This window comes from Salvelinus sp. IW2-2015, linkage group LG28 (assembly GCF_002910315.2).
Source record: "Salvelinus sp. IW2-2015 linkage group LG28, ASM291031v2, whole genome shotgun sequence".
NCBI lineage: Eukaryota > Metazoa > Chordata > Actinopteri > Salmoniformes > Salmonidae > Salvelinus > Salvelinus sp. IW2-2015.
Genome location: NC_036868.1, coordinates 27,515,838 through 27,543,252, shown reverse-complemented (window position 1 = coordinate 27,543,252; position 27,415 = coordinate 27,515,838). Strand labels below are relative to the sequence as shown.

Genomic DNA, 27,415 nt, shown 5'->3' with positions numbered 1-27,415 from the left:
ACTTCTCTCTTTGGCTGGAAAAATGACTGAGTATTTCTGTGGCTATGTACTGACCTAACATAATCGCAAGGTGTGCTTTCGCCGTAAATCCGTTTTGAAATCAGACACTTTGGTTGGATTAACGAGAGGTTTATCTTTAAAATGGTGTATAATGCTTGTATGTTTGAGGAATTTTAATTATGAGATTTCTGTTGTTTTGAATTTGGCGCCCTGCAATGTCACTGGCTGTTGGTTAGGTGGGACGCTACCGTCCCACATACCCTAGAGAAGTTAAATCATTTTGAACATAATGTTGCTGCTACAGTCTCTTATGACCYAAAAGATCTTCTGGTRATCAGAACAACGATTACTTACCTCGAACTGGAAAAATATTTTTTCTTTAATGAGTCCGACGCAAAGGATATACTGCTTCCCGGAGACCAGGCCCACATCCCCGTAATTCGTGTGAAGAAAAGACGGAAATACAGGAGGTCTGGGTGCCTTGTGAGAATTCATCGGCAAGTGAGTAAATCACCACTACCCTCTGTATTATTGGCCAACGTGCAATCATTGGAAAACAAACTGGACGATCTACTACGATTAAGACTYTCCTACCAACAGGACATTAGAAACTGTAATATCTTATGTTTCACCGAGACTTGGCTGAACGATGACACAGATAATATAGAGCTGACTGGCTTCTTAGTGCATCGGCAGAACAGAGCAGCTACGTCTGGTYAGAAGAGGGGCGGGGGTGTGTGTCTATTTGTCAATAACTGCTGGTGCGCGATGTCTAATATTAAAGAAGTCTCGAGGTATAACTCACCTGAGGTGACTCGCTCAATACGGAAGTCTCAGATGGCGCGGATGCTACGCTACAGGACTGTTTTGCTAGCACAGACTGGAATATGTTACGGGATTCATCCAATGGCATTGAGGAGTATACCACCTCAGTCATCGGCTTCATCAATAAGTGCATCGACGACGTCGTCCCCACAGTGAAGGTACGTACAGTGAAGTCGTAAGTTTACATACACCTAGCCAAATACATTTAAACTCAGTTTTTCACAATTCTTGACATTTAATCCAAGTAAAAATCCCCCGTCTTAGGTCAGTTAGGATCACCACTTTATTTTATGAATGTGGAAATGTCAAAATAATAGTAGAGAGAATGATTTCAGTTTATTTCTTTCATCACATTCCCAGTGGGTCAGAAGTTTACATACACTCAATTAGTATTTTGTTGGCATTGCCTTTAAATTGTTTATCTTGGGTCAAACGTTTCGAGTAGCCTTCCACAGGCTTCCCACAATAAGTTGGGTGAATTTTGGCCCATTCCTCCTGACAGAGCTGGTGTAACTGAGTCAGGTTTGAAGCCTCCTTGATCGCACACGCTTTTTCAGTTCTGCCCACACATTTTCTATAGGATGGAGGTCAGGGCTTTTGTGATGGCCACTCCAATACATGACTTTGTTGTCCTTAAGCCATTTTGCCACAACTTCGGAAGTATGCTTGGGGTCATTGTCCATTTGGAAGACCCATTTGCTACCAAGCTTTAACTTCCTGACTGATGTCTTGAGATGTTGCTTTAATATATCCACATAATTTTCCTTCTTCAAGATGCCATCTATTTTGTGAAGTGCACCAGTCCCTCCTGCAGTAAAGCACCCCCACAACATGATGCTGCCACCCCCGTGCTCCACGGTTGAGATGGTGTTTGCAAGCCTCCCCCTTTTTCCTCCAAACATAACGATGGTCATTATGYCCAAACAGTTCTATTTTTGRTTCATCAGACCAGAGGACATTTRRRRWWGATTTRCCCATGATGTCAAGCAAAGAGGCACTGAGTTTSAAGGTAGGCCCTGAAATACATCCACAGGTACACCTCCAATTGACTCAAATGATGTAAATTAGCCTATCAGAAGCTTCTAAAGCCATGAWATTATCTGGAATGTTCCAAGCTGTTTAAAGGCACAGTCAACTTAGTGTATGTAAACTTCCGACTTCAACTGTACATTTCCCAACCAGAAGCCATGGATTACAGGCAACATCCGCACCGAATTAAAGGCTAGAGCTGCCGCTTTCAAGGAGCGGGACAATAATCTGACGCTTATAAGAAATCCCGCTATGCCCTCAGATGAACCATCAAACAGGCAAAGCATCAATACAGGACTAAGATTGAATCCTACGACACCGGCTCTGACGCTCGTCGGATGTGTCAGGGCTTGAAAGCTATTGAGTTTGAGTTTATTTTTTACAAGGACAGTGCACATTAATCAACATTTCAGTAAAAGTACCGGAGCGAGCTGCCCAGTGACACAAGCCTACCAGACGAGCTAAATGCCTTTTATGTTCTCTTTGAGGCAAGCAACACTGAAGCATGCATGAGAGCACCAGCTGTTCCAGACGKCTGTGTGATCACGTTCTCCGTAGTCGATGTGAGCAAGACCTTTAAACAGGTCAACATTCACAAAGCCGAGGGGTCAGARGGATTACCAGGACGTGTACTCAGAGCATGCGAAGACAACTGGTAGGTGTCTTCGCTGACATTTTCAACCTCTCCCTGTCCCGAGTCTGTAATACCTACATGTTTCAAACAGACCACCATAGTTCATGTGACCAAGAAAGCGAAGGTAACCTGCCTAAATGATTACCGCCCCGTAACACTCACGTCGGTATCCATGAAGTGCTTGAAAGGCTGTTCATGGCTCACATCAACACCATCATGCCATAAACCCTAGACCCAKTCCAATTCGCATACTGCCCCAACAGATTCACAGATGACGCAAAGATTTTTTGGCGGTATTTTTCTTAAAACTGCATTGTCGGTTAAGGGCTTGTAAGTAAGCATTTCACTGTAAGGTCTACACCTGTGGTATTCGGCGCATGTGACAAATWACATTTGATTTTGTTTGATCTCAATAGTACTCCACACTGCCCTTTCCCACCTGGACAAGAGGAACCCGTATGTGTTCATTGARTACAGCTCAGCGTTCAACACCATAGTGCCCACAYAGCTCATCACTAAGCTAAGGACCCGGGGACTAAACACCTCCCTCTGCAACTGGATAATGGACTTCCTGATGGGCTGCCCCCAAGGGGTAAGGGTAGGCAACAACACATCTGACACGCTGATCCTCAACACTGGGGCCCCTCAGGAGTGCGTGCTTAGTCCCCTCCTGTACTCCCTGTTCACCCACAACTACAGTACGTGGCCAAGCATGACTCCAACACCATCATTAAGTTTGCTGACGACACAACAGTGGTCCAGTAGGCCTGATCACCGACAAMGCAGCCTATAGTGAGGAGGTCAGAGCCCTGGCAGTATGATGCCAGGAAAACAATCTCTCTCTCAATGTGAGCAAGACAAAGTAGGTGGAGGGCTGAACAGGCACCCATTAACATTGACGGGGCTGTAGTGGAGTGGGTCGAGAGTTTCAAGTTCCTTGGTGTCCACATCACCAACAAACTATCACGGTCCAAACACACCAGGACAGTTGTGAAGAGGGCACAACAACACCTTTTCCCCCTCAGGAGACTGAAAATATTTGGCATGGGTCCCCATATCCTCAAAACGTTCTACAGCTGCACCATCGAGAGCATCCTGACCAGTTGCATCTCTGCCTGGTATGGCAACTGCTCGGCATCTGACCGTAAGGTGCTACAGAGGGTAGTGCCTACGGCCCAGTATATCACTCTGGGGCCAAGCTTCCTGACATCCAGGACCTACATACTAGGCGGTGTCAGAGGAAGGCCCAAAAAATTGTCAAACTTTGTCAAATTGTCACCTAAGTCATAGACTGTTCTCTCTGCTACCGCATGGCAAGCGGTACCGGATCACCAAGTCTAGGACCAAAAGGCTTCTTAACAACTTCTACCCCCAAGACATAAGACTGCTGAACAACACTGCTAATATTCACTGTTTATTATCTATGCATAGTCACCTTACAAATGATCTCAAATAACCTGTACCCTCGCACATTGACTCTGCACCGGTACCCCCTGTATACAGTATAGCCTCGTTATTGTTATGTAAATGTACTGTGTTACTTTTTGATTGATTAGATTTTTTTTTACTTTAGTTTATTTTGTCAATCTTTTTTAAACTCTATTTCTTGAACTGCATTGTTGGTTAAGGGCTTGTAAGTAAGCATTTCACTGTAAGGTCTATACCGGTTGTATTCGGCGTATGTGACAAAAATATATATTTTAAGAGAGTCTGTGCAGTATCCATCTGTTATTATATGGCGTGTGTGTGTGCGTGTTGCATGGTGTGCAATATCTCATAAACTCAGTGAAGCAGATTGCAGACATAGTGAATAAAGGAGTTTTATTCCAGGCTCTGGAAGGTTCCATAGCCGCCGGTTGTAAATCCTCCCACGTTTCATTTCTTGTGACTTGAAGTTGTTCTAATATGATGGACAAAATAATATGTTAAATAAGTTGAGGTGTGTTTGTCACACTAAAAAAATCTGATGAACTCAATGCACCATGGCCAAAATTAATTTATTTTGCATCTCTTCAGTACATTTGTTGCGAACTTCAATATCCCTGACATGATATCAATGTCTTTGTTCCAAGGTTATACACTGTACCAGCATTATGTCTCTATTCTAACATGCTCAAATGTCATGAATCATGTTCTCAGATTGAAGTCTTTAACTACACTACAGACGGTTTCCATGTTTTTCACAAGTCCATATCGTCGGACGAAATGTGAAAAACAAATCGATATTTATTTTCACTGTCTTCCCCCTCCCTTTTACTGCTCTGACCTTTTTCATCCCATTGCCAGACATCCTATCCTTGTCTTAGAGCTCTCTCCACATCTCCCCAACCATCTCTATTAAATGGTAGGTATAATCTGACATTTACCGTCTCCCAGTCCCTTGACCTCCTAAACCCATGAGTACGCATTTGCTCCTCAGTTGACCCCGGGGCTTTCCCTGCCACCCATCCAAACACCCCTCCCCCAACCTCCTTTTCCAAGACCCATATCCTCTCCCTCCCTCCCCACCGTGTGTAGGCATCGATCGGTCTGTGGGTTCTATCATAGCTTACGCTGGAGGATTTGACATATAACTGACAATTGTTCCCTGACCTTTTGTCCTGGCGCCTCCCAACTCCTGAGGGCCGAGAGAAGAGAGAGAGAGCTAGAGACAGACCAAGAGACAAACCGAGATAGGGAGCAAAATTATGTCTCTCTCTTTTACTTCGGGGGGGGAACTTACGCTAAATTTGGACACCTGTCAGAAAGGGTGCGAGGGAATATGTGCCAAAGACAGAAACTTAGGCTTAGTGTGATGAGACACCAACTTACCCACATCCCCCCACACCCTACAGTTGAAGTCAGAAGTTTACATACACTTAGGATGGAGGCATTAAAASTTGTTTTTCAACCACTCCACAAATTTCTTATTAAACTATTGTTTTAGCAAGTCGGTTAGGACATCTACTTTGTGCATGACAAGTAATTTTTCCAACAATTGTTTACAGACAGATTATTTCACTTATAATTCACTGTATAATAATTCCAGTGGGTCAGAAGTTTACATACACTAAGTTGACTGTGCCTTTAAACAGCTTGGAAAACATCAGAAAATGATGTCATGGCTTCAGAAGCTTCTGATAGGCTAATTGACATAATTTGAGTCAATTTGAGGTGTACCTGTGGATGTATTTCAAGGCCTACCTTCAAACTAAGTGCCTCTTTGCTTGACATCATGGAAAAACGGGAAAAAATTAGCCAAAACCTCAGATTTTTTATTTTTTTTAGACCTCCACAAATCTGGTTCATCTTTGGGAGCAATTTCCAAATGCCTGAAGGTACCACGTTCATCTGTACAAACAATAGCACACAAGCATAAACACCATGGGACCACGCAGCCGTCATACCGCTCAGGAAGGAGACGCGTTCTGTCTCGAAGAGATGAACGTACTTTGGTGCGAAAAGTGCAAATCAATCCCAGAACAACAYCAAAGGACCTTGTGAAGATGCTGGAGGAAACAGGTACAAAYGTATCTATATCCACAGTAAAACGAGTCCTATATCGACATAACCTGAAAGGCCGCTCAGCAAGGAAGAAGCCACTGCTCCAAAACCGCCATAAAAAAGCCAGACTATGGTTTGCAACTGCACATGGGACAAAGATCGTACTTTTTGGAGAAATGTCCTCTGGTCTGATGAAACAAAAATAGAACTGTTTGGCCATAATGACCATCGTTACGTTTGGAGGAAAAAGGGGGAAGCTTGCAAGCCGAAGAACACCATCCCAACCGTGAAGCGCGGGGGTGGCAGCATCATGTTGTGGGGGTACTTTGCTGCAGGAGGGACTGGTGCACTTCACAAAATAGATGGCATCATGAGGATGGAACATTATGTGGATATATTGAAACAACATCTCAAGACATCAGTCAGGTAGTCAAAGCTTGGTCGCAAATGGATCTTCCAAATGGACAATGACCCCAAGCACACTTCCAAAGTTGTGGCAAAATGGCTTAAGGACAACAAAGTCAAAGTATTGGAGTGGCCATCACAAAGCCCTGACCTCAATCCTATAGAAAATGTGTGGGCAGAACTGAAAAAGTGTGTGCGAGCAAGGAGGCCTTCAAACCTGACTCAGTTACACCAGCTCTGTCAGGAGGAATGGGCCAAAATTCTTATTGCGTGAAACTTGTGGAAGGCTACSCGAAGCGTTTGACCCAAGTTAAACAAGTTAAAGGCAATGCTACCAGATACTAATTGAGTGTATGTAAACTTCTGACATAAATAAAAGCTGAAATAAATCATTCTCTTTTTTCGGACATTTCACCTTCTTAAAATAAAGTGGTGATCCTCGCTGACCAAAGACAGGGAATTTTTACGAGGATTAAATGTCAGGAATTGTGAAAAACTGAGTTTAAAAGTCATTTGGCTAAGGTGTATGTAAACTTCCGACTTCAACTGTATGTCATAGGTACATACCTAGGAAGGACACACCGACTTTGCAGAAGGTGTTGAATTGGAACTTGTTGGCGGCCTCGAGCAGTGTCTTGGCGTTAGCGGAGTCTATGACCAGAGAGCCCGTGTAGACAAACTCCAGCAACAGCTCCAACACCTCAGCTCCAATGTCGCTCATCTGCAGCTCTAGCTTCTCCCCGCTCCTCGTCTCCCCTGACGACCTGACCAACCAACCACGGTAGACGGGAGTTAGACACCGAAGAGACGCACACACACACATACACACACACACAACTAGGACAAGAGCTACACACAGATACTCACATACACTCGCACACACACAACCTGGGTCTTTACAAAACAAGGGAAAAATAGCAGAATCAATACAATAGAATACAAAGTAAAAGAAAGGTAGAGAATTTATTTTTGGGATCTATTGTTTTTACAGTAAGCGACTAGGGTTTGTAACAGCACACAGTTATGGTAGTTTGTACTCCATCTGAAACAAAACAGTTCTCTCAAAACAAGGATTAGGAGAGCACAAGTCATTTGTTTGTCTTCATCATGGCAAATTAATATCCAAAAAGGCATGCTTTGACATGTGTGTTCTCATGTATGCATAGTTATTCAAGAAGATGCATACATGCTAATGGCAGACAGATGACAGAGAGATGGGAAGGGGTGATGAAACCACACATGCACTGACAGTTTGGAAAACCACTAGGTATGTTACTGTAGCTGTCTGATGTGTCAATGTTATTGTAACGGAAGACCTTAAGCTATGTTAGCTGTGGTATGTCTGAAGGCTAGCATACTGTTGCGCCCAATACTACAATCTTGAAGCCAGTCTCCCAAGAATCTGCCAGATCCTTTGATTTGCTTTTGTGCTTTTTGTCCTGTGTTTTTTTWAAACAACTTTGAGATTCTGTTTTGTCATGAAAAGCGCTACATAAAATACACATATTATTATTATTACAATACTGTATGACTATCCTGTGTGCTGTATATCAATGCTACAAATCAGATTCATATAGCCATATACTGTGGTGCTGGGTTGGCTATCTCTAGCTAATGTAGTCCTCCCAGCCTTATGGCGATTGGTTGCGTTAGAGTCCGCCTGCATTGTGACATCATCAGGATCAGTAATTAGTTGATGTGTTCTAACTCTACGCCGGAATGTCCCATGTGACACAACATAATCTAGTCAAGGGCAAAATAAACAGAATCAATGCCCCAGAATGCAGTGTGAGATACTGTGTCCTTCCCCCGAGGGCTGTGGACATAAACAATATGAAAACTACCAACGATTGAGATGGATGYGGTGTATTCTCCTTCTGTTGCTCATATGGACTGGCTACACTGCATAATGCTCAGTGTCTGTCTGTTTCAAGTGGTACTGTCTCTTACCGGGTTGGCGTGAGAGTCGATAAAATAGCTTTTACAGAGCATACAGTCAGACACAGTTTTGATGCAGGATGCAGACAGACGGACACAGACACATGGACAGGATGGTTCGAGTGAAGAGGAAGGYGYGGGAGAGAGAGAGGGGGGGGGAMGAGAGGAAGAGGGTMGGTTCATCCACAGGGACCAGCAGCCATCCTTCAGAGGGGGGTTGGGAGGGATTAGGTGGGGTTGGGGGTGGGGTCCATGACTGTTCCTGGGTCTTTTAAATAAGAGATCCCCCCCCCCCCCTGCCCCCCAGCACACCTAAACCCAAAGCCCAAAGCCTCTGCCCCCAGCTCGCTGCCACATTCACCAGTAGCCTGTATGCCTGTATATGAACGTAGTTGACATTAGTAGTCACTGAGCCATCTTAGGAGGTGAGAGAAGGGGAGGAGAAGGACAACGCAAAKATAAACAAGACAATGGGGATCTGTCTCTGCATAGATGGACATAGGGAGGCTGGAAAGACCAAGATGGTTATTATTTTCCTCCTGCAAAGCAAAAAGCCATAGTGTTGTTATGTTATTGCCTTCCCGCCCTATGCTGTGGCGGTACTAAAGCTAGATAAAAGGGGGGAGGAGGGGGAGGTTGGGGGTGTAGTCCAGGGTTAAGCGACGGTGGGGAAGGGAGGAAGAAGAAGAAAAAGGAAAAATATATATATATATATATATAAAACAAGAGCATGCTCATCAACCAGGTCAATTAGTGCAATGGGAATCGGCTCGAGTGGCAATTTGTTTTGCCTGAGTGTTTTTGTTATGGAAATGGTCTTTCCGCCTCTTCTCACAGAGGTGGCTGTTTATACTGCTGCGCCTGATTGCAGACTTGGTTTTTTTTATGCAAAAGAGGGATAGAAAGGGAGAGAGCAAGGGAGAGTAAAACAAGAGGGAGAAATTGAGAGAGGAATCTGTTTACGAAAAACGCACCACTCTTTTCCCGAAGAAAGAGTATTTCATTCAGCGTAGACGGTCAGAAAGGGGGAGCAGAAAGAGAGGGTCTCTAAATGTGTCCCTTGTGCAAAAAGGACTATCTTATAGGGACCACATTCACCATGTTTTCTCAAATTTCAGCTGGGGAAATACCCTGATTCCCGCAGACCTTTTACTCTGTGTGCTCAAAAGGAATCCAAGCTCATCCACTTTTGTGTGAGAAAACTAAAATGTTACTTGTTTTATTATTCTGTCACCAGCCATAATGAATCCAACATGGATTTAACATAGCGTGCCTGCCCGTTTGACGATGTAATTAGAGTTTAGTTTGTGCTTGTTTGTTTGTTTGTTTGTTTGTTTGTATTGGAGGCTTTTTGAGGCTACATTCATGACAATGGGTGAGGTGGGTTAGCTATTGCGTCTCTTTATTGAGGCACGTCCAGGTGTGCAGAGTGACAGTAATGGGTCCATGGCTGCATCTCAATAGTCAAAAGTGGCTTCCTCTCCAAGCAAATACCTGGGCATCCACTACATTGCTTTCCCCTGTCCAACAATTTGTTTTCAGATGATTGCAGATGAAGGAAATGAGATGAGAAGAGGGGGCCACTTCAGACACCCCTCCTGAAGTTTAACAAGTACAGTAACAACCCTGAGCCACACAACGAGGCCCAGCACGTACACTGGTACCATGAGTGTGTTTTGAGCGGCCGCAGAGTGGCACAGCTAATAGTTAGGTTAATTAACCCATTACATTGTGGGCATTGCGGTTCAGAATCATATCCTGAGCTGGACAGGTTACTCTAAATGTAATCCATTATAGTTACTAATTACCTGTCCAAAATTGTAATCAGCAACGTAACTTTTGGATTACCCCAAACTCAGTAACATAATCAGATMACTTTCTTACTTTTGGATTACTTTCCCCTTAAGYGGCATTAAAAGAAGACAAAAAAAGGATCCATCTTTATAGTGGTTTCTGACTTGTGGTCAGTCTCGCTCAGGTGGAACAAACTCACACTTGCACCTTTTTTTAAATGCTGAATTTGAATGTCATTGAGAAAACAGAAAAGTGCCAATGTATTTTTTTTGCCAACATCCTTTCTGAATTTAAATGTAACCCAAGAAGTAATCATGTAGATTTTTTAAAGTATATGTAATCTGATTACAATATTTTAGCTGGTAACATAACTGATTATAGTTAGTGTTTCGACACCCCAACCCTGTGGACACACTGCTGTTTTTTGTCTGAAGCGCGAAGCACTGAGTGGAGTAAACCCTGCTATATAAGAGAATAAAATTGGACAAAAGAAAAGGATTAGGATTTTGGACTATTTTTATTATGGCTAGTCCTTCTGTAGAGACAGAGGATGAGGAGGATAGAAGTCTTGTTCAGATTTGTCGACACTCATCAGAGGATCTTTCAGAGCAGTCTAGGTTTGTGTATGCTATCCACTGCTGTGACCAAATATACGGCTTACAGTACAGCTGGTTGAAATGACGTTATTCTGCTTGTAATGGTGTTATTTCAATGCATTTCAGTTTTACCTGCTGGGTAGACGGTAATGCATACTGTCTAACTGACAGGACAGTAGTAGGGGAATAGTAAGCGTTTATTGGAATCTCAGCTGGAGGATTCTACCACCCAGAGAGCACATGTTGACAAGGAAGACTAAAAGCTTTAGTATCACTTTCTCCTCTCCGACTCATAACAGACTCTGCCCGGGCTCAGTCAGAATTAGGGCTGTGACGATACGAGTATCGTGATACTTCTTTAAGAAAACAGCTCTAATGTTGGAGTCACATTTACGCTGAACCAAAACATAAACGCAACATGTAAATTGTTGGTCCTATGTTTCATGAGCTGAAATAAAAGATCCCAGAAATGTTCCATTCGCACAAAAAGCGTATTTCTCTCAAATGTTGTGCACAAATTTCTTTACATCCCTGTTGGTGAGCATTTTAGCCTTTGTCAAGATAATCCATCCACCTGACAGGTCATTACACAGGTGCACCTTGTGCTGGGGAGAATAAAAGGCCACTCTAAAATGTGCAGTTTTAGTCATACAATACAATGCCACAGAGGTCTCAAATTCTGAGGGAGCATGCAATTGGCATGATGACTGCAGGAATGTCCACCAGAGCTGTTGCCAGAGAATCCAATGTTTATTTCTCTACCATAAGCCACATCCAATGTCATTTCAGAGAATTTGGTAGTATCTCCAACCAGCCTCAAAACCACAGACCATGTGTAACCACAGCAGCCCAGGACCTCCACATCCAGCTCCTTCACCTGCGGGATTGTCCGAGGGGACAGGGGGCAGCGTTCTGAGGAGTATTTCTGTCTTTTGTGGTAAAAAAATAAAAATACAACATTCTGATTGGCTGGGCCTGGCTCCCCATTGGGTGGGATTGGCTCCCAAGTGGGTGGGCCTATTGTTCAGTATATTTATTTTACACACAGAAGGTTTTTATGGGACCAAAGAGTTAGGTCTGCCGTGGTTATCTTTTTTGGCATGGAAAAAATATTGCGATACTGGTATTATCACAGCCCTAGACAGAATCATATGAACAGAAAGAGAGAGAGAGACTGCTCAGACAGTGTGTGCCTTTACACTAGGCCCTGCCGCTGAGCTGCACCAGATGCACTGTGCCCATAAATTAAGGGGGTGCAGAGCATACTTATTGAAACTCCAGATGGGGAAAATGGAATTACTGGGGGTGATCGTTGGTCTGTGGTCTTCCTGGGCTGAGCAGCAGCAGCCTCTAAAGGGGAGGTAATAGGTTTTTGGTGGGTGAGTGCCGGGCGTGTTACATCATTCAGGTAGCAGGGTCGGGACGACTGGCAATTTCTGACAAGTTTAATGCGAAAGAGGAGGGAGATACATCAACTCTGCAGGCTTGTACGACCGACCGACAGACAGACAGACAGACAGACAGACAGACAGACAGACAGACAGACAGACAGACAGGAGATAGAGTTTCTTTAAGATTTTATCGAAATACAATACTATAGTCTACAAGGGTGGGAAATTTAACAAAAGGCAGATTTTTATGATTTACATAAAATTGACGAGATTGCAGTTATACATCACCAGTTCAACTGTATGGACATTGTTAACATCTGTCATGGTTTCATCTTTAGTGATCATTAATTGCTACTCATCTATCCTAATCTAATTTTACTGATCCTTTTACCAAACTGACTATAATTTAGCGTTTTATAACATACATTAAATATCGACACCATTTTTTWAAATTATGAATATCTTAAAATGCTGCCAACAGGAAATAGCTAGGACTACATCCTGGGTATGATACCGAAAACGGTCACAATTTATTTGGATCGTCCGGTTTTTCCACCTGTAGATGGAACAAACTATCTGTCGATAAGCAACTGCTTGCTAAGGTTAAGGTTAGGTTTAAAATAAAGGTTAGGGCAAGGGTTAGGGTTCAAGCCTGGGTTAGGGTTAGTGGATAGTTGAAATGTTACTGGTAGTCTGTAGAGCATCTATCCAAATAAAGTGTTTGACAGAAACCTAATCTCACCCAAACTCACATACTGTAGCTTTAATGATTAAAATATAATCATATAAAAAAATATATATTTCAAAACCATTTTCTAAATTGCTCTGCAATTTACTTAACTAAAAAAGTAAACACCATAACCTACTAAATGAAAATGACTTTCCTGAATGTAAACAAGCATTTCATCATCACTTAGCCACTTCACGAAGCGCCATCTGGGCATATGTTCCAATTTAGACTTACATTTCTTGTGTGTGTGTGTGTGTGTGTGTATATGTGTGTGTGGAAGAGGTGCTCAACCTCTGATATTACAGCTCTACTCTCTCTCTGAGTGAAGGCTGGCTGTCTGGATAACACCAGAGTTATAGAGGCCTGCACCTCCCCTCACACACACACGCACGTACGCAAACGCACATGAACACACACGGTGTGGTAGTTTATGAGGCGCTGACAGGGAGGCCCGACAGCAGTGAGTACCTCGATGGCGGGAGGTAGTGGGCAGCACAGGGAGAGCGTGAAGAGGGCGTTTCTCTCTTTCATTCGACCTCATAAAGATCTGGACGCGGTGCGGGGCATGTGTGTGTGGCATCAGCATAATTCCACAGGCGGCTGGAGAGTGACCTGAATGGCACAGCGACGCTGTAACTCAATGACAGGACCCTTGGCGGGGACCTTCTCTTCTCTCTCTCTCTGGTTTCTCTCTCGCTCTCTTTCTCTCTCTGGTTTCTCTCTCTCTCTCTGGTTTCTCTCTCTCTCTCTGGTTTCTCTCTCTCTCTCTGGTTTCTCTCTTCTCTCTCGGTTTCTCTCTCTCTCTCTGGTTTCTCCTCTCTCTCTCTGTCGCTCTCTCTCTCTGTCGCTCTCTCTCTCTCTCTCTCTCTGGTTTCTCTCTCTGTTCTCTCTCTGTCGCTCTCTCTGTCGCTCTCTCTCTCTCGTCGCTCTTCTCCTCTGTCTCTGTTCGCTCTCTCTCTCTCTCTGTCGCTCTCTCTGTCGCTCTCTCGTCTCTCTCTGTCTCTCTCTCTCTCTCTGTCGCTCTCTCTCTCGTCTCTCTTCTCTCTCGCTCTTCTCTGGTTTCTCTCTCGCTCTCTCTCTCTCTGGTTTCCTTTCTCTCTCTTTAACCAACTCAGTGACACCCTACCTGACTGCGCACACCTCAGAGAGCCGGAGCTAAAACGGCATGGTTTTTTCTCAGTCTCTCTCCCGCCCTCCCTCTCTCTTGTTGTGTTTGACAGTAAACAGCCAGTAAAACCGAGAGGTGCCACATGCCTTATGAAGTCAAGGGCACGTATCGTTCTATTTGACTGTACATGCCGTATGAGTTCCAACACGGCATAACACTTGAACTTATGTGATTCATAATTATACCATTATAAAAGTGATACAATTATTGATTAGATAACATCCATATTCATGAATATACCACTAACCGTACGTTAAATGAGAATTCTATTTTGGATTAATCAAGATGAGAAAGGCCCACGTTAGGATGACAATTAATGTCATTTACAATAAATATACATTTAATGAGAATTTTCTCTATCAAGCGCCAAATTAAGCAAGTACATATAAGAATGTATGCAGGCAGGCAGATGAACCTAACCTGATACAAATATTTCCACTCCTATGGACTTTGTGACTTTCTGGGACTTTCTCTATGCAGGACCTAACTCACTCCAGTCTTTTTTCTTTATGCAGGACCAAACTCTCTATGCACAACCTAACTTTGGCTCAGATAAGGAGAGAAACAGGGGAATCCTATCGACAGCTCCACCAACACAAGTCTGTCTGTAGCAAACTGAAGTTGTGGCGTGTGCCGTGTGGATGTGAAGTACTGTGTGTGTGAATATGATAGGGTGTGGTTGAGAAAGGCGTGGTGCTCGCTATTCTCTCAGTGCGCTCCCCATTCAGCAAGAACAATTGTTTGTTGTGTGTGTGTGTGTTGTGTGTGTGTGTTGTGGTGTGGTGTGTGTGTGTGTGGTGTGTGTGTGTGTGTGTGTGTGTGTGTGTGTGTGTGTGTGTGTGTATGTGAGAGAGTGTGTCTTCTGGCCTGTGCATTGTGCATGCTGATGTGAGTGACACACACAAAGCATCTCCTGGCTGGCTCGCCTCCATGTCTGATAAGCAGCGTGCGCCCTCTGATGATCTCACAATAGAGCCAGCTTGGCTGCAGGGCAACTAGCAGGCAGCCTCCCTCAGATTTTAGACTGGCGCTTCCTATGTTAGTGTACAGTCCTCTCTCTCTCTCTCTCTAGTCTTTTGTCTGTCTGTCTTCTGTGCGCGTGCACAGGAGAACAAACACACATGTCAAGGAGACGAGAGAAACATTGGTCCGGACACCTGCAAGAATCTGAAGTCAGGGTGAGGATGGTAGGAGATGTTTTGGCTCAGCTTGAAGAACCCCCCCCACACACCACACACACACTTCGCAAACACAACAACAACCAAGGAACACATACTAGCACTGGCAGGTTAACCTCCAATCACATCAGCATACACACTTGCACGAACACACCCACATAATATAGAACCAAAACAGCCCAGAGACATGTGAGGGATAAGACTAACGGGGAACTAGTCAGATCCACTTCAAGTGAAAACACGGAGAATGTGTTAACCTGTGAAAATAGTTATTGGCTAAAGAGTAGTGTGGTGGTGAGAGATGTGCCTCTGTTTGTTTTCTCCTTTGTTTGCAACTCTGTAGCGTCCCCATCTTTTAATGCACTAATGGTCACCTACAGTTTTTTCATTTGGTTGAAAGCCCCGACAGTCGGTGAGTCTTGAACCCCCCCCCCCCCCCCAGTCATTGAACGTTTTCTCTGCTCATCAAAATGGAAATGCAGTTATTTGTCTCTATACGGTAAGGAAAAGGTAAAGACTCAGGTGACCTTTTCTGTCCCATGGTTTTAGAGGTACATTCATTTGGAGCGGGAGGAGAAGGAGGCTGCTGGCCCTGTGATAGGAACCAAAGTCTTCACACACCTGCAAGAGAGAAAAAGGGGGGGAGAGGGGAGGGAAGAAAAAAAAGCCACACAAATGCACCCTATGAAAAGAACAGATTGGATCAAAAGCAGGTGAGGGAGGGGGAGGGGAAGGCAAACCTTTTCACCAGGTCCTTGAAATAAAGGCTGCAGGAAGCTAGAACATTTTGGTGGACTTCAAACTCTTTGCCTTCAACAATTATTTTCAGGTCTGTAAACTCTTTCGCTCTGCGCTGTTGGTTCAACTCCTTCAACATCTCTGTAGAACAAAGAAGAGACAAGACAAGGCCATATTCCGCTTTAGAATTAGAATTGGCTCTTTTTTTAAATATATATATATACACACAAATATGATTATAGAAATATATCATGGTAATTAGAAGTAGAGGGGGAACAATAGAAATGGCTGATTATAAAAACATTATTACCGGCCAGGCTTAATAGCTTCGTTACATTGCAGAGAAGAGAAAATACATACAGTTTCATAAACATTTCATTGTTACAGGCGGGGAACGTGTGCATGTATAACAACATAAGCAAGCTCAGGTGTTCCACAGTTCTGTACTGAGGAGTTAGTGGAGTGATTATAAGCAGAACCGTCTAGAAGGTGTACGAGTATTCACAGGCGCATGCAGCTGATATCAACGGTTAGGATTCATATGAAAGACAAGACACTTGTTMGACTACAGTGTGGCTTGTGTACATTTGCATACTACTATGAATTCAACTAAAGGAACTGAATCAAATGTAGAACCGACTAAAATGAACGTGCGTCGAAAAGAAACAAGAGACATTATTCATCGTTAGTCATATTTCTTGGGCATTTTACCAGGAGCATCCTCCGTCGTACCCTGGACACGTTAACCCATTGAACCTCGCTGAATTAAACAACACTGTCCAAGCCAGAAACACGAAAGAAAAAAACATCTACACGCTTGTCATCCTCTCAAAAAATCTCCTAAATATCGCTCAGCAACATGAAGAAGCAACCTAGTAAATATATGCATCGAGCAAACCAGGCCCATTGTTGAGCTGTATGGGGAAGTCAGCGAGAGGACTAGGGCCTGCTGTAGAGACAGAGTTTAGAGGAGAGGGTTTTTCTATTGTTTTAATGAGGCACCATGAGGCGACACTGAGTGTACGAGACAGCAGGGGACCAGCGTTTCATCTGTAACAGTATATAAAGAGGGCAATCGATATTACTGTACCTTTAATACACTAAACAGTAGGAAACCATCAACAGCACTATACCTTTAATACTATACAGTAGTAAACCCATCAACAGCACTGTGCCTTTAATTACTGTACAGTAGGAAACCATCAAACAGCACTTATACCTTTAATACTATACAGTAGGAAACCATCAACAGCACTATACCTTTAATAATATACAGTAGGAAACCATCAACAGCACTGTGCCTTTAATACTGTACAGTAGGAATCCATCAACAGCACTATACCTTTAATACTATACAGTAGGAAACCATCAACAGCACTGTACCTTTAATACTGTACAGTAGGAAACCATCAACAGCACTGTACCTTTAATACTGTACAGTAGGAAACCATCAACAGCACTGTGCCTTTAATACTGTACAGTAGGAAACCATCACAGCACTGTGCCTTTAATACTATACAGTAGGAAACCATCAACAGCACTACCTTTAATACACTAAACAGTAGGAAACCATCAACAGCACTGTACCTTTAATACACTAAACAGTAGGAAACCATCAACAGCACTGTGCCTTTAATACTGTACAGTAGGAAACCATCAACAGCACTATACCTTTAATACTATACAGTAGGAAACCATCAACAGCACTGTGCCTTTATTGACGGATCACCACCTCAAGCTGAACCTCGGCAAGACGGAGCTGCTCTTCCTCCCGGGAAGGGACTGCCCGTTCCATGATCTCGCCATCACGGTTGACAACTCCATTGTGTCCTCCTCCCAGAGTGCTAAGAACCTTGGCGTGATCCTGGACAAAACCCTGTCGTTCTCAACTAACATCAAGGCGGTGACCCGTTCCTGTAGGTTCATGCTCTACAACATTCGCAGAGTACGACCCTGCCTCACGCAGGAAGCGGCGCAGGTCCTAATCCAGGCACTTGTTCATCTCCCGTCTGGATTACTGCAACGCGCTGTTGCTGGGCTCCCTGCCTGTGCCATTAAAACCCTACAACTCATCCAGAACGCCGCCAGCCCGTCTGGTGTTCAACTTTCCCAAGTTCTCTCACGTCACCCCGCTCCTCCGCTCTCTCCACTGGCTTCCAGTTGAAGCTCGCATCCGTTACAAGACCATGGTGCTTGCCTACGGAGCTGTGAGGGAACGGCAACCTCCGTACCTTCAGGCTCTGATCAGGCCCTACACCCAAACAAGGCACTGCGTTCATCCACCTCTGGCCTGCTCGCCTCCCTACCTCTGAGGAAGTACAGTTCCCGCTCAGGCCCAGTCAAAACTGTTCGCTGCTCTGGCACCCCAATTGTGAACAAACTCCTCACGACGCCAGGTCAGCGGAGTCAATCACCACCTTCCGGAGACACCTGAAACCCCACCTCTTTAAGGAATACCTAGGATAGGATAAAGTAATCCTTCTACCCCCCCCCCCCCCTTAAAAGAGTTAGAATGCACTATTGTAAAGTGGTTGTTCCACTGGATATCATAAGGTGAATGCACCAATTTGTAAGTCGCTCTGGATAAGAGCGTCTGCTAAATGACTTACATGTAAATGTAATACTGTACAGTAGGAAACCATCAACAGCACTATGCCTTTAATACTATACAGTAGGAAAACATCAACAGCACTGTGCCTTTAATACTATACAGTAGGAAACCATCAACAGCACTACCTTTAATACTACACAGTGGAAACCATCAACAGCACTGTACCTTTAATACTATACAGTAGGAAACCATCAACAGCACTAACCTTTAACACTATACAGTAGGAAACCATCAACATCCCTATACCTTTAATACTATACAGTAGGAAACCATCAACAGCACTACCATTAATACTATTACAGTAGGAAACCATCAACAGCACTGTGCCTTTAATACTGTACAGTAGGAAACCATCAACAGCACTGTGCCTTAATACTATACAGTAGGAAACCATCAACAGCACTACCTTTAATACACTAAACAGAGGAAACCATCAACAGCACTGTACCTTTAATACACTAAACAGTAGGAAACCATCAACAGCACGTACCTTTAATACTGTACAGTAGGAAACCATCAACAGCACTATACCTTTAATACTTACAGTAGGAAACCATCAAAACAGCACTGTGCCTTTAATACTGTACAGTAGGAAACCATCAACAGCACTATGCCTTTAATATATATACAGTAGGAAACCATCAACAGCACTGTGCCTTTAATACTATACAGTAGGAAACCATCAACAGCACTGTGCCTTTAATACTGTACAGTAGGAAACCATCACAGCACTATGCCTTTAATACTATACAGTAGGAAACCATCAACAGCACTGTGCCTTTAATACTATACAGTAGGAAACCATCAACAGCACTATACCTTTAACACTATACAGTAGGAAACCATCAACATCACTATAACCTTTAATACTATTACAGTAGGAAACCATCAACAGGCACTACATTAATACTTACAGTAGGAAACCATCAACAGCACTACCTTAATACTATACAGTAGGAACACATCAACAGCACTGTACCTTTAATACTATACAATAGGAAACTATCAACAGCACTACCTTTAATACTGTACAGTAGGAAACCATCAACAGCACTGTGCCTTTAATACTGTACAGTAGGAAACCATCAACAGCACTGTGCCTTTAATACTGTACAGTAGGAAACAATCAACAGCACTGTGCCTTTAATACTGTCAGTAGGAAACCATCAACAGCACTAACCTTTAATATATACAGTAGGAAACCATCAACAGCACTACCTTTAATACTGTACAGTAGGAAACCATCAACAGCACTATACCTTTAATACTATACAGTAGGAAACCATCAACAGCACACCTTTAATACTGTACAGTAGGAAACCATCAACAGCACTATACCTTTAATACTATACAGTAGGAAACCATCGACAGCACTACCTTTAATACTGTACAGTAGGAAACCATCGACAGCACTACCCTTAATACTGTACAGTAGGAAACCATCGACAGCACTACCTTTAATACTGTACAGTAGGAAACCATCACAGCACTGTACCTTTAATACTGTACAGTAGGAAACCATCGACAGCACTGTACCTTTAATACTGTACAGTAGGAAACCATCAACAGCAGTGTACCTTTAATACTGTACAGTAGAAACCATCAACACTGTACCTTTAATACTGTACAGTAGAAAACCATCAACAGCACTGTACCTTTAATACTGTACAGTAGAAACCATCAACAGCACTGTACCTTTAATACTTTACAGTAGGAAACCATCAACAGCACTGTACCTTTAATACTGTACAGTAGGAAACCATCAACAGCACTGTACCTTTAATACTGTACAGTAGAAAACCATCAACAGCACTGTACCTTTATAATGTACAGTAGGAAACCATCGACAGCAACTACCTTTAATACTGTACAGTAGGAAACCATCAGCACTGTACCTTTAATAATGTACAGTAGGAAACCATCGACAGCACTACCTTTAATACTGTACAGTAGAAAACATCAACAGCACTGTGCCTTCAATACTGTACAGTAGGAAACCATCGACAGCACTGTACCTTTAATACTGTACAGTAGGAAACATCAACAGCACTGTACCTTTAATACTGACAGTAGGAAACCATCAACCACTATACCTTTAATACTATACAGTAGGAAACAATCAACAGCACTACCTTTAATACTGTACAGTAGGAAACCATCGACAGCACTACATTTAATACTGTACAGTAGGAAACCATCGAAAGCACTGTACCTTTAATACTGTACAGTAGAAACCATCGACAGCACTACCTTTAATACTGTACAGTAGAAAACCATCAACAGCACTACCCTTAATACTGTACAGTAGGAAACCATCGACAGCACTACCTTTAATACTGTACAGTAGGAAACAATCGACAGCACTGTACCTTTAATACTGTACAGTAGGAAACCATCAACAGCACTGTACCTTTAATACTGTACAGTAGGAAACCATCAACAGCACTGTACCTTTAATACTGTACAGTAGGAAACCATCAACAGCACTGTACCTTTAATACTGTACAGTAGGAAACCATCAACAGCAGTACCTTTAATACTATACAGTAACCATCGACAGCACTACCTTTAATACATACAGTAGGAAACCATCAACAGCACTATACCTTTAATACTATGCAGTAGAAACCATCAACAGCACTACCTTTAATACTGTACAGTAGGAAACCATCAACAGCACTATACCTTTAATACTATACAGTAGGAAACCATCAACAGCACTACCTTTAATACTGTACAGTAGGAAACCATCAACAGCACTATACCTTTAATACTATACATAAGGAAACCATCGACAGCACTACCTTTAATACTGTACAGTAGGAAACCATCGACAGCACTACCTTTAATACTGTACAGTAGAAACCATCGACAGCACTACCTTTAATACTGTACAGTAGGAAAACCATCGACAGCACTGTACCTTTAATACTGTACAGTAGGAAACCATCGACAGCACTACCTTTAATACTGTACAGTAGGAAACCATCAACAGCAATGTACCTTTAATACTGTACAGTAGGAAACCATCAACAGCACTGTGCCTTTAATACTGTACAGTAGGAAACAATCAGCACTGTACCTTAATAGTGTAAAAGCCGGACCCTGGTCGGTCCAATAGGGTCAGATATCTTTGTATTCTTGACACTCCATGTACCCTTGTAAAAGATAAGACGTTCTTGTAAAAGTTATTAGCGGTTCGGGTAATCTGATCCTAGATATGTGGTTAAGGGCAATATATACATAGAGACACATCCTTCAGTTGACTGTACACAGCTTTTCTCCAACTCTCTGCAGAGCTCAGGCAATGTCTCCTCGTGCTACACTCTGCAAAACCTGCAAAACCCTCAGCTGTGGACGGCCGTAATGGACCATCACAGACCTGCAGACGTGTACTATGAATTAAAGTGAACTCTGCCCTGACACACCCAGCCAACATCCAAATGATCCCAGCTTAGCCATGGACCAATGGGCTGCTACTGTACAATCCTAACTCGTTATTGGTCTCAAATGTGCTGTAAAACAGAGGAGGTGTGTGTGTGTGTGTGTGTGTGTGTGTGTGTGTGTATGTGTGTATGTGTGTATGTGTGTATGTGTGTGTGTGTGTGCGTACATGCGTGTCTGTAATTGCATGCGTGTACGCACGCCTTACATAACCCCATCTACCCGTTAATGCGTGACTAATCAGATGAGCAATTGGATCTATTGTAAAATAAACGTAAAGCAGTTTAGTTTGTGTAATAGTCATGAAACGTTCAGTCAGTCTACCTACCGTAAGCTCAACTCCGACTCGAACGCCTAGGATTCAATTAACCTGCTCTGACATTAGCCACACTGTTTGGCTGGAAATATTCCCTCATTTAGCTTCCACTTTCTCTTGACTGACACTAGCAGCTCACTGGCAAATTAATTTAGCAAACTAAATTATACAGTATTAAGCCGCATGACAAATAAGAGCAATTCAAGACGGAGTCGTTCGGTGGCTGCATGTGGAAAACCCTCTCTAAGCAGAGCGTCCTTGTCAGACGTATCACATCAAGGAATTAACTGACTGAAAGTGCCCGTGTCTGACCATTAACCACACTGAATACAATGCTAGAATGAAAAAAATTTAATGAATCAATAAATAGGCCTAATATTTGGCAAAAAAAACCCAGAGGGATATGAACTGCCTTGGCATCATTTGGGTGAACAACAATATCAAATCAAGTGGAGATAGAGAGACTGAGACAAAGAGACATTGAGACAGAGAGAGAGTGAGAGACAGAGAGACAGAGACTCGGCTAAGGGATAAGAGCACAATCATGTAACGCACTGCAGACAGAGTCAAAGAGCCACTTCATTTCGTCTCCTATCGTACATGCACAACACTCTCTACAGAAATGTAACATTAGCCTTGCCCTTCCACATTCTCTGCCACTCTCACACACTACTCTACACGGCGCTCCAGTGCTGCTTGGCCCTTGGCGGTTGGGCAGTTATCTGATTACTGTGCTGCCTGCGTGGCGTGCCGCGGCCACTGTGAATAGTGAATACATGGTAATTGGAGTTTGCATTGTGTGTCTCCAGCGACCGATATGGCTCTCACCTTCAATTTAGCACAGCGCACGGCACCCATTTACCCCAACACTCAGATTCTGGCAAAAGGAACGAGAATGGAGAGCGAAAGAGAAATGAAACTATATTTTTCAGCAAACAATGCACCCCCCCTTCCCDTCCCCCCCCCCCCTCCCTGAGTGCAGGACGGACACACCTGAATGGCTGATGGAAAAGGTACTAATGGTATATTTGGACGGTCACGCCGCACTCCCCTAGAGCAACCCATCATGTCTGGGAGCGTGAAACGGCTCGCAGCGTCTCCTTTCTCCTCTCTGTCGACAGGGAGTGTGGAGGAGGAGAGTCGCACTCAATATGACCACGGAGGTCTAGAAAGATAACCACATTGTTTCACTACACTAGCGGAGAATGGGACTGGCGACGCTGTCGGGTTCCGTTACCCAACGACCAAATCAGACGCACATCTAGGCGTTTTTCTACACATACGTACATACTGGAGACAATGTTGAAAAGGAAGGAGGAAACCTGTGCACTATTACACTGATAACGGATCATTATTCTATAAGGATTTTGGTACTTCTGRTGAATTCCACTGAACGGTTCAAGGGAACAAAGAGATCTCACAAACCGATAGTACATTTACAATACAACGTGAAAGGAGAACAGAATATCCACAGACTCTTCACATCATTCCAGAGATTTCTGAAACATGCTTCATTATAACTCTGGGAGCAATATGGGAACATGTAGACAGTGTGCCAATTCAGCTGCTCACCCTAGTAACCCTACACGACCATAACATTGCCCCAGGAAAATGCGCCCATGTCCCTTCACAGTAGCCAATTAGCGCACTCTGTGTATTGTGTACAGACGTAGACACAGGCATCCTTATGCATCGTTGTGTGATTGGCTACTGGGAAGAGACGGCAGAGCATGCCATTGGCTGGCAAAATCCGGAGCCATTTTATGGTTGTATCTTTTGGTCGTAAGGGTCTCTCTGAAAGACAGCCATTTTATGTCCTTTCTACATCTGAAGCGAAAAATGTATGTCACAGTTTGTGCTGCACATATTAAATGTGATTCGTAATAACGGAACCATCGGAGAACCAAACCAAATGGAAGGTTACATAGAGTCAATCTAATGTACAGTAGGGGCCACTGAACCTGTTACATTTCGACTCAAGACGTACCCCATCCCCCAAAGATGTGTAGCAACAGCACCCACCAGGGTGAAGCACGGCAGCCATTTTGTACCAGACCGCTCACCACACATCGGCTCTAATAGCCAAAGCCAAACCTTCCCGTAATACTGGTATTTCCTTATGGCGCACAAATTAGTCATGCATTTCGAGAAAATAATCCTAAAAGTGTTTACTACATTGAACTTTGTGACAGTTCACACTTTCCTTTACGGTGCCAGGCAGATACGTAAAAGTTTCAGTTAATTAGCTGAAATACTCYTTGACCTGCATCCCTGACTCTAATTCAAGTATCAATTCTAGTCACTCCTCACATAATACATCAATTAACATGAATTGTGTTCAACATGAAAGACTAAATCAAAACTAAATCTCTGGCATTATATAAAGGGTAAATGAAGGGACAAACAATCATATGAATCTAGCAAGTAATTATGTGACCAAAACAACAATGAAGTAGCCCATCCTGGAATAAAATAAATAAATAAATAAGTCTAATGTATAGTCCGTTTCTGAATTAACCAGGCTTTAAAATTCTTGATGCCCATGAGATAAATAAACATCTACAAATACTGCAACAAAGTACATCTAAAAAAATTATGATGTACTGTACAAATTAATACGGTACGTTACCAGCATGTGGTCTCAAATAATACAAATTATGAAAATATAGAAAAATTGCATATCCCAAGCATATATTATACATATATTTGACATCACATCTATTTTTCACCATGCGTTTTGTAATATAAATAAAGAATAGGCATTTTTGATAGACTTTAGACTGTACTTTTTTAAATATATTTCAGACTCCTTCCTCTTCTGTTGATTGCAGTTCAAAATACTAGGCTATTAAAGACACTGCCAATATCCCTGGAGCAACGTGATGATATTTCACATAAGTCAAGAAGTCGAATGCATTCAAGTGTTGCTAGTAAAATGGACGTGCACAGTCTGACCCTTTGGTCGCTGTTTTCGTTCACACTATTTATAATCAATCCCTTTACCACTCTAATTAGCCTGAAATAACTATTTTAGCTAATCAATAACTCAACATCCAGCTCAGTAGCTCAATACTGACCCCAGTACTAGCCGCTTTTTTAGCTACTATAATATATGCACTTAATGCTGTTCAATCTGAAGAGACCCTGGCTCACTCGYTATCTCCTTCTTGTCTAAGGACTCCATTTAGTTGTAAAACAATACAACAAAAAGGATTGGTTCTCTTTGAGTTGAGACAGCATAGATGTAAAACAAATGTTTGAAAAATTGTTTTATTTAAAAAAATTWATAGAAGTATTTAATTCCCAGAAAATGTGAAATTATATTAATTGGATCAAAATACTATGGGAATAAAATAAAGTTACTGCTAAATTAACTTAAGAGATGTTGTTAGTTTACCGTTAACGGGTCTCTACGTTTGTTACATTCCATATTCAAAATTAGTCTTAACTGTATTTTCACCCCTAKAAAAAAATGCACTTTAGCCAAGATTTTTTTTTTTTTATCCAGACTTTACATGATTGATCAAATTAATTTAACTACTGTATATAGACTAATAGACTAAGGGAATAATGATGTCAAGGTCACGTCAGTGGCACTTCAAAGCTGAAATACATCACAAAGAAATATAACGGACGATCAATTAATACATTCTCTTTCAAATGGAAATGGAAAATATATTTGTAACATTATATTATATTAACTTAAGTCTCCAAAGGGCATAAAGGTGCCCCTTTATGAAAATATAGGCATTTGAAATGTATTTATCATGAGTTTACTAAACATAAATCTGTACAACGGATTCATTATTAAATTGGGCAATCTATGATCAACAGCGACGATACAGTATGTTTGATTGTGAAAGTCGTATGTAGTTCAAAGTAYAAACCATGAAACATAATTACAATAAACATACAATAATTACATGGATTTTTACATGGATTTTAATTTTCAGTATTGAGTAAATCATTTCATGCCTATGACTAGGCTGGACTCAAGTAGTGCTTGCTGAATTTGCATCTCGTAAATGTAGGCGAAGGAGGCTGAGTCCTACCAGTGTGATTCAAGCTAATTCTCTTTCATCCTCAGGTGTCCATTTTGCACCAGTTCTACCAGTGAATACGCTTCTTTCCCAAAGACCAAACAGCCAAATCTGGCAACTTCCTTTACTGGGAATCTCTGTTTACTGACATGTTATTCAAATAAATAAGAATGTGCATTATTATCAACATTTATTAACAGGGCATAAAGTATTATTATAATTCATTTAACAAGTATTTCAATAATATTGTTCACATAACACAATAATAATATGTTTAACTATAATAATATAGATATTGATAATAACATGCATTTAAAATAAAGGGAATTTAGCCATGTGCTGAGTTTTGGTCAAATGAGAATGCTCTGGATGACAAATTGACCACATCAATACTTCTTCCAGCCAAATGGGGGGGGAAACGCAATAACAGGAGTATCTTTAATATATTTAGAGAAACTGACAGAGAGAGCCGAACAAAAGACTTGTCAAAATGGCTCTTCTCTGGCACAAAAAAAACCCTGTGAGAAATGTATCAATAGACAGGCCAATCTGAAATAAGTTCTCAAAGAAGAACTCTCAGCAGGGCGGGCAAACAGAGGAGAGAGAGAGAGGTCACTGTAAATGCACACAAAGACCTTTCACACCACACAAAGCTTTCCCAATCTGAGCCTCATCCAAAAGCTCTTTGTGTATACAGAAAATATGGGAAAAGGCTCTGGCATACAGAGAGTGGATTTAACCGAAAGCACAATGACCAAAATCTGGGGGAAAAATATGGCCATTTTAAAGAAAAGGCAGTGGGTATTAAACTATATTTCAAAAACAGATCAGCCACAAAAAAATATATATTCAAGGATTTAGCTAGCTAACAGTAGAATAAGTTACTAATTAAGCCCCATGAAAACAACAGACAAACCATGGATATAATAAAAATGGCGTCTTGACTGGCAGTTAAACGTGACAACCCATCCCATCCCCTTGTGACAGTAGTGGACCGATCCATTAAGTATTAAAACGGGGGGTTTTGAAGACATGCCAACAATAGGTGTTCAGACAACTGCTATACTGCACCGGACGTGCCAGTGTCTCTAAGCG

General features: G+C 42.4%; 1 protein-coding gene across 1 annotated transcript in view; it reads right to left on the bottom strand.

The window, feature by feature from the left end:
* Positions 1-27,415, bottom strand: part of LOC111954486 (kelch-like protein 29) — a 362,843-nt gene that overhangs the window by 98,297 nt on the left and 237,131 nt on the right. The window contains exons 6-7 of the mRNA XM_070435852.1: positions 15,912-16,050; positions 6,944-7,140 (exon numbers count right to left, since the gene is read on the bottom strand). Of these exons, the coding sequence (XP_070291953.1) occupies positions 6,944-7,140; positions 15,912-16,050 (336 nt within the window). The remainder of the gene's footprint in view (positions 1-6,943; positions 7,141-15,911; positions 16,051-27,415) is intronic.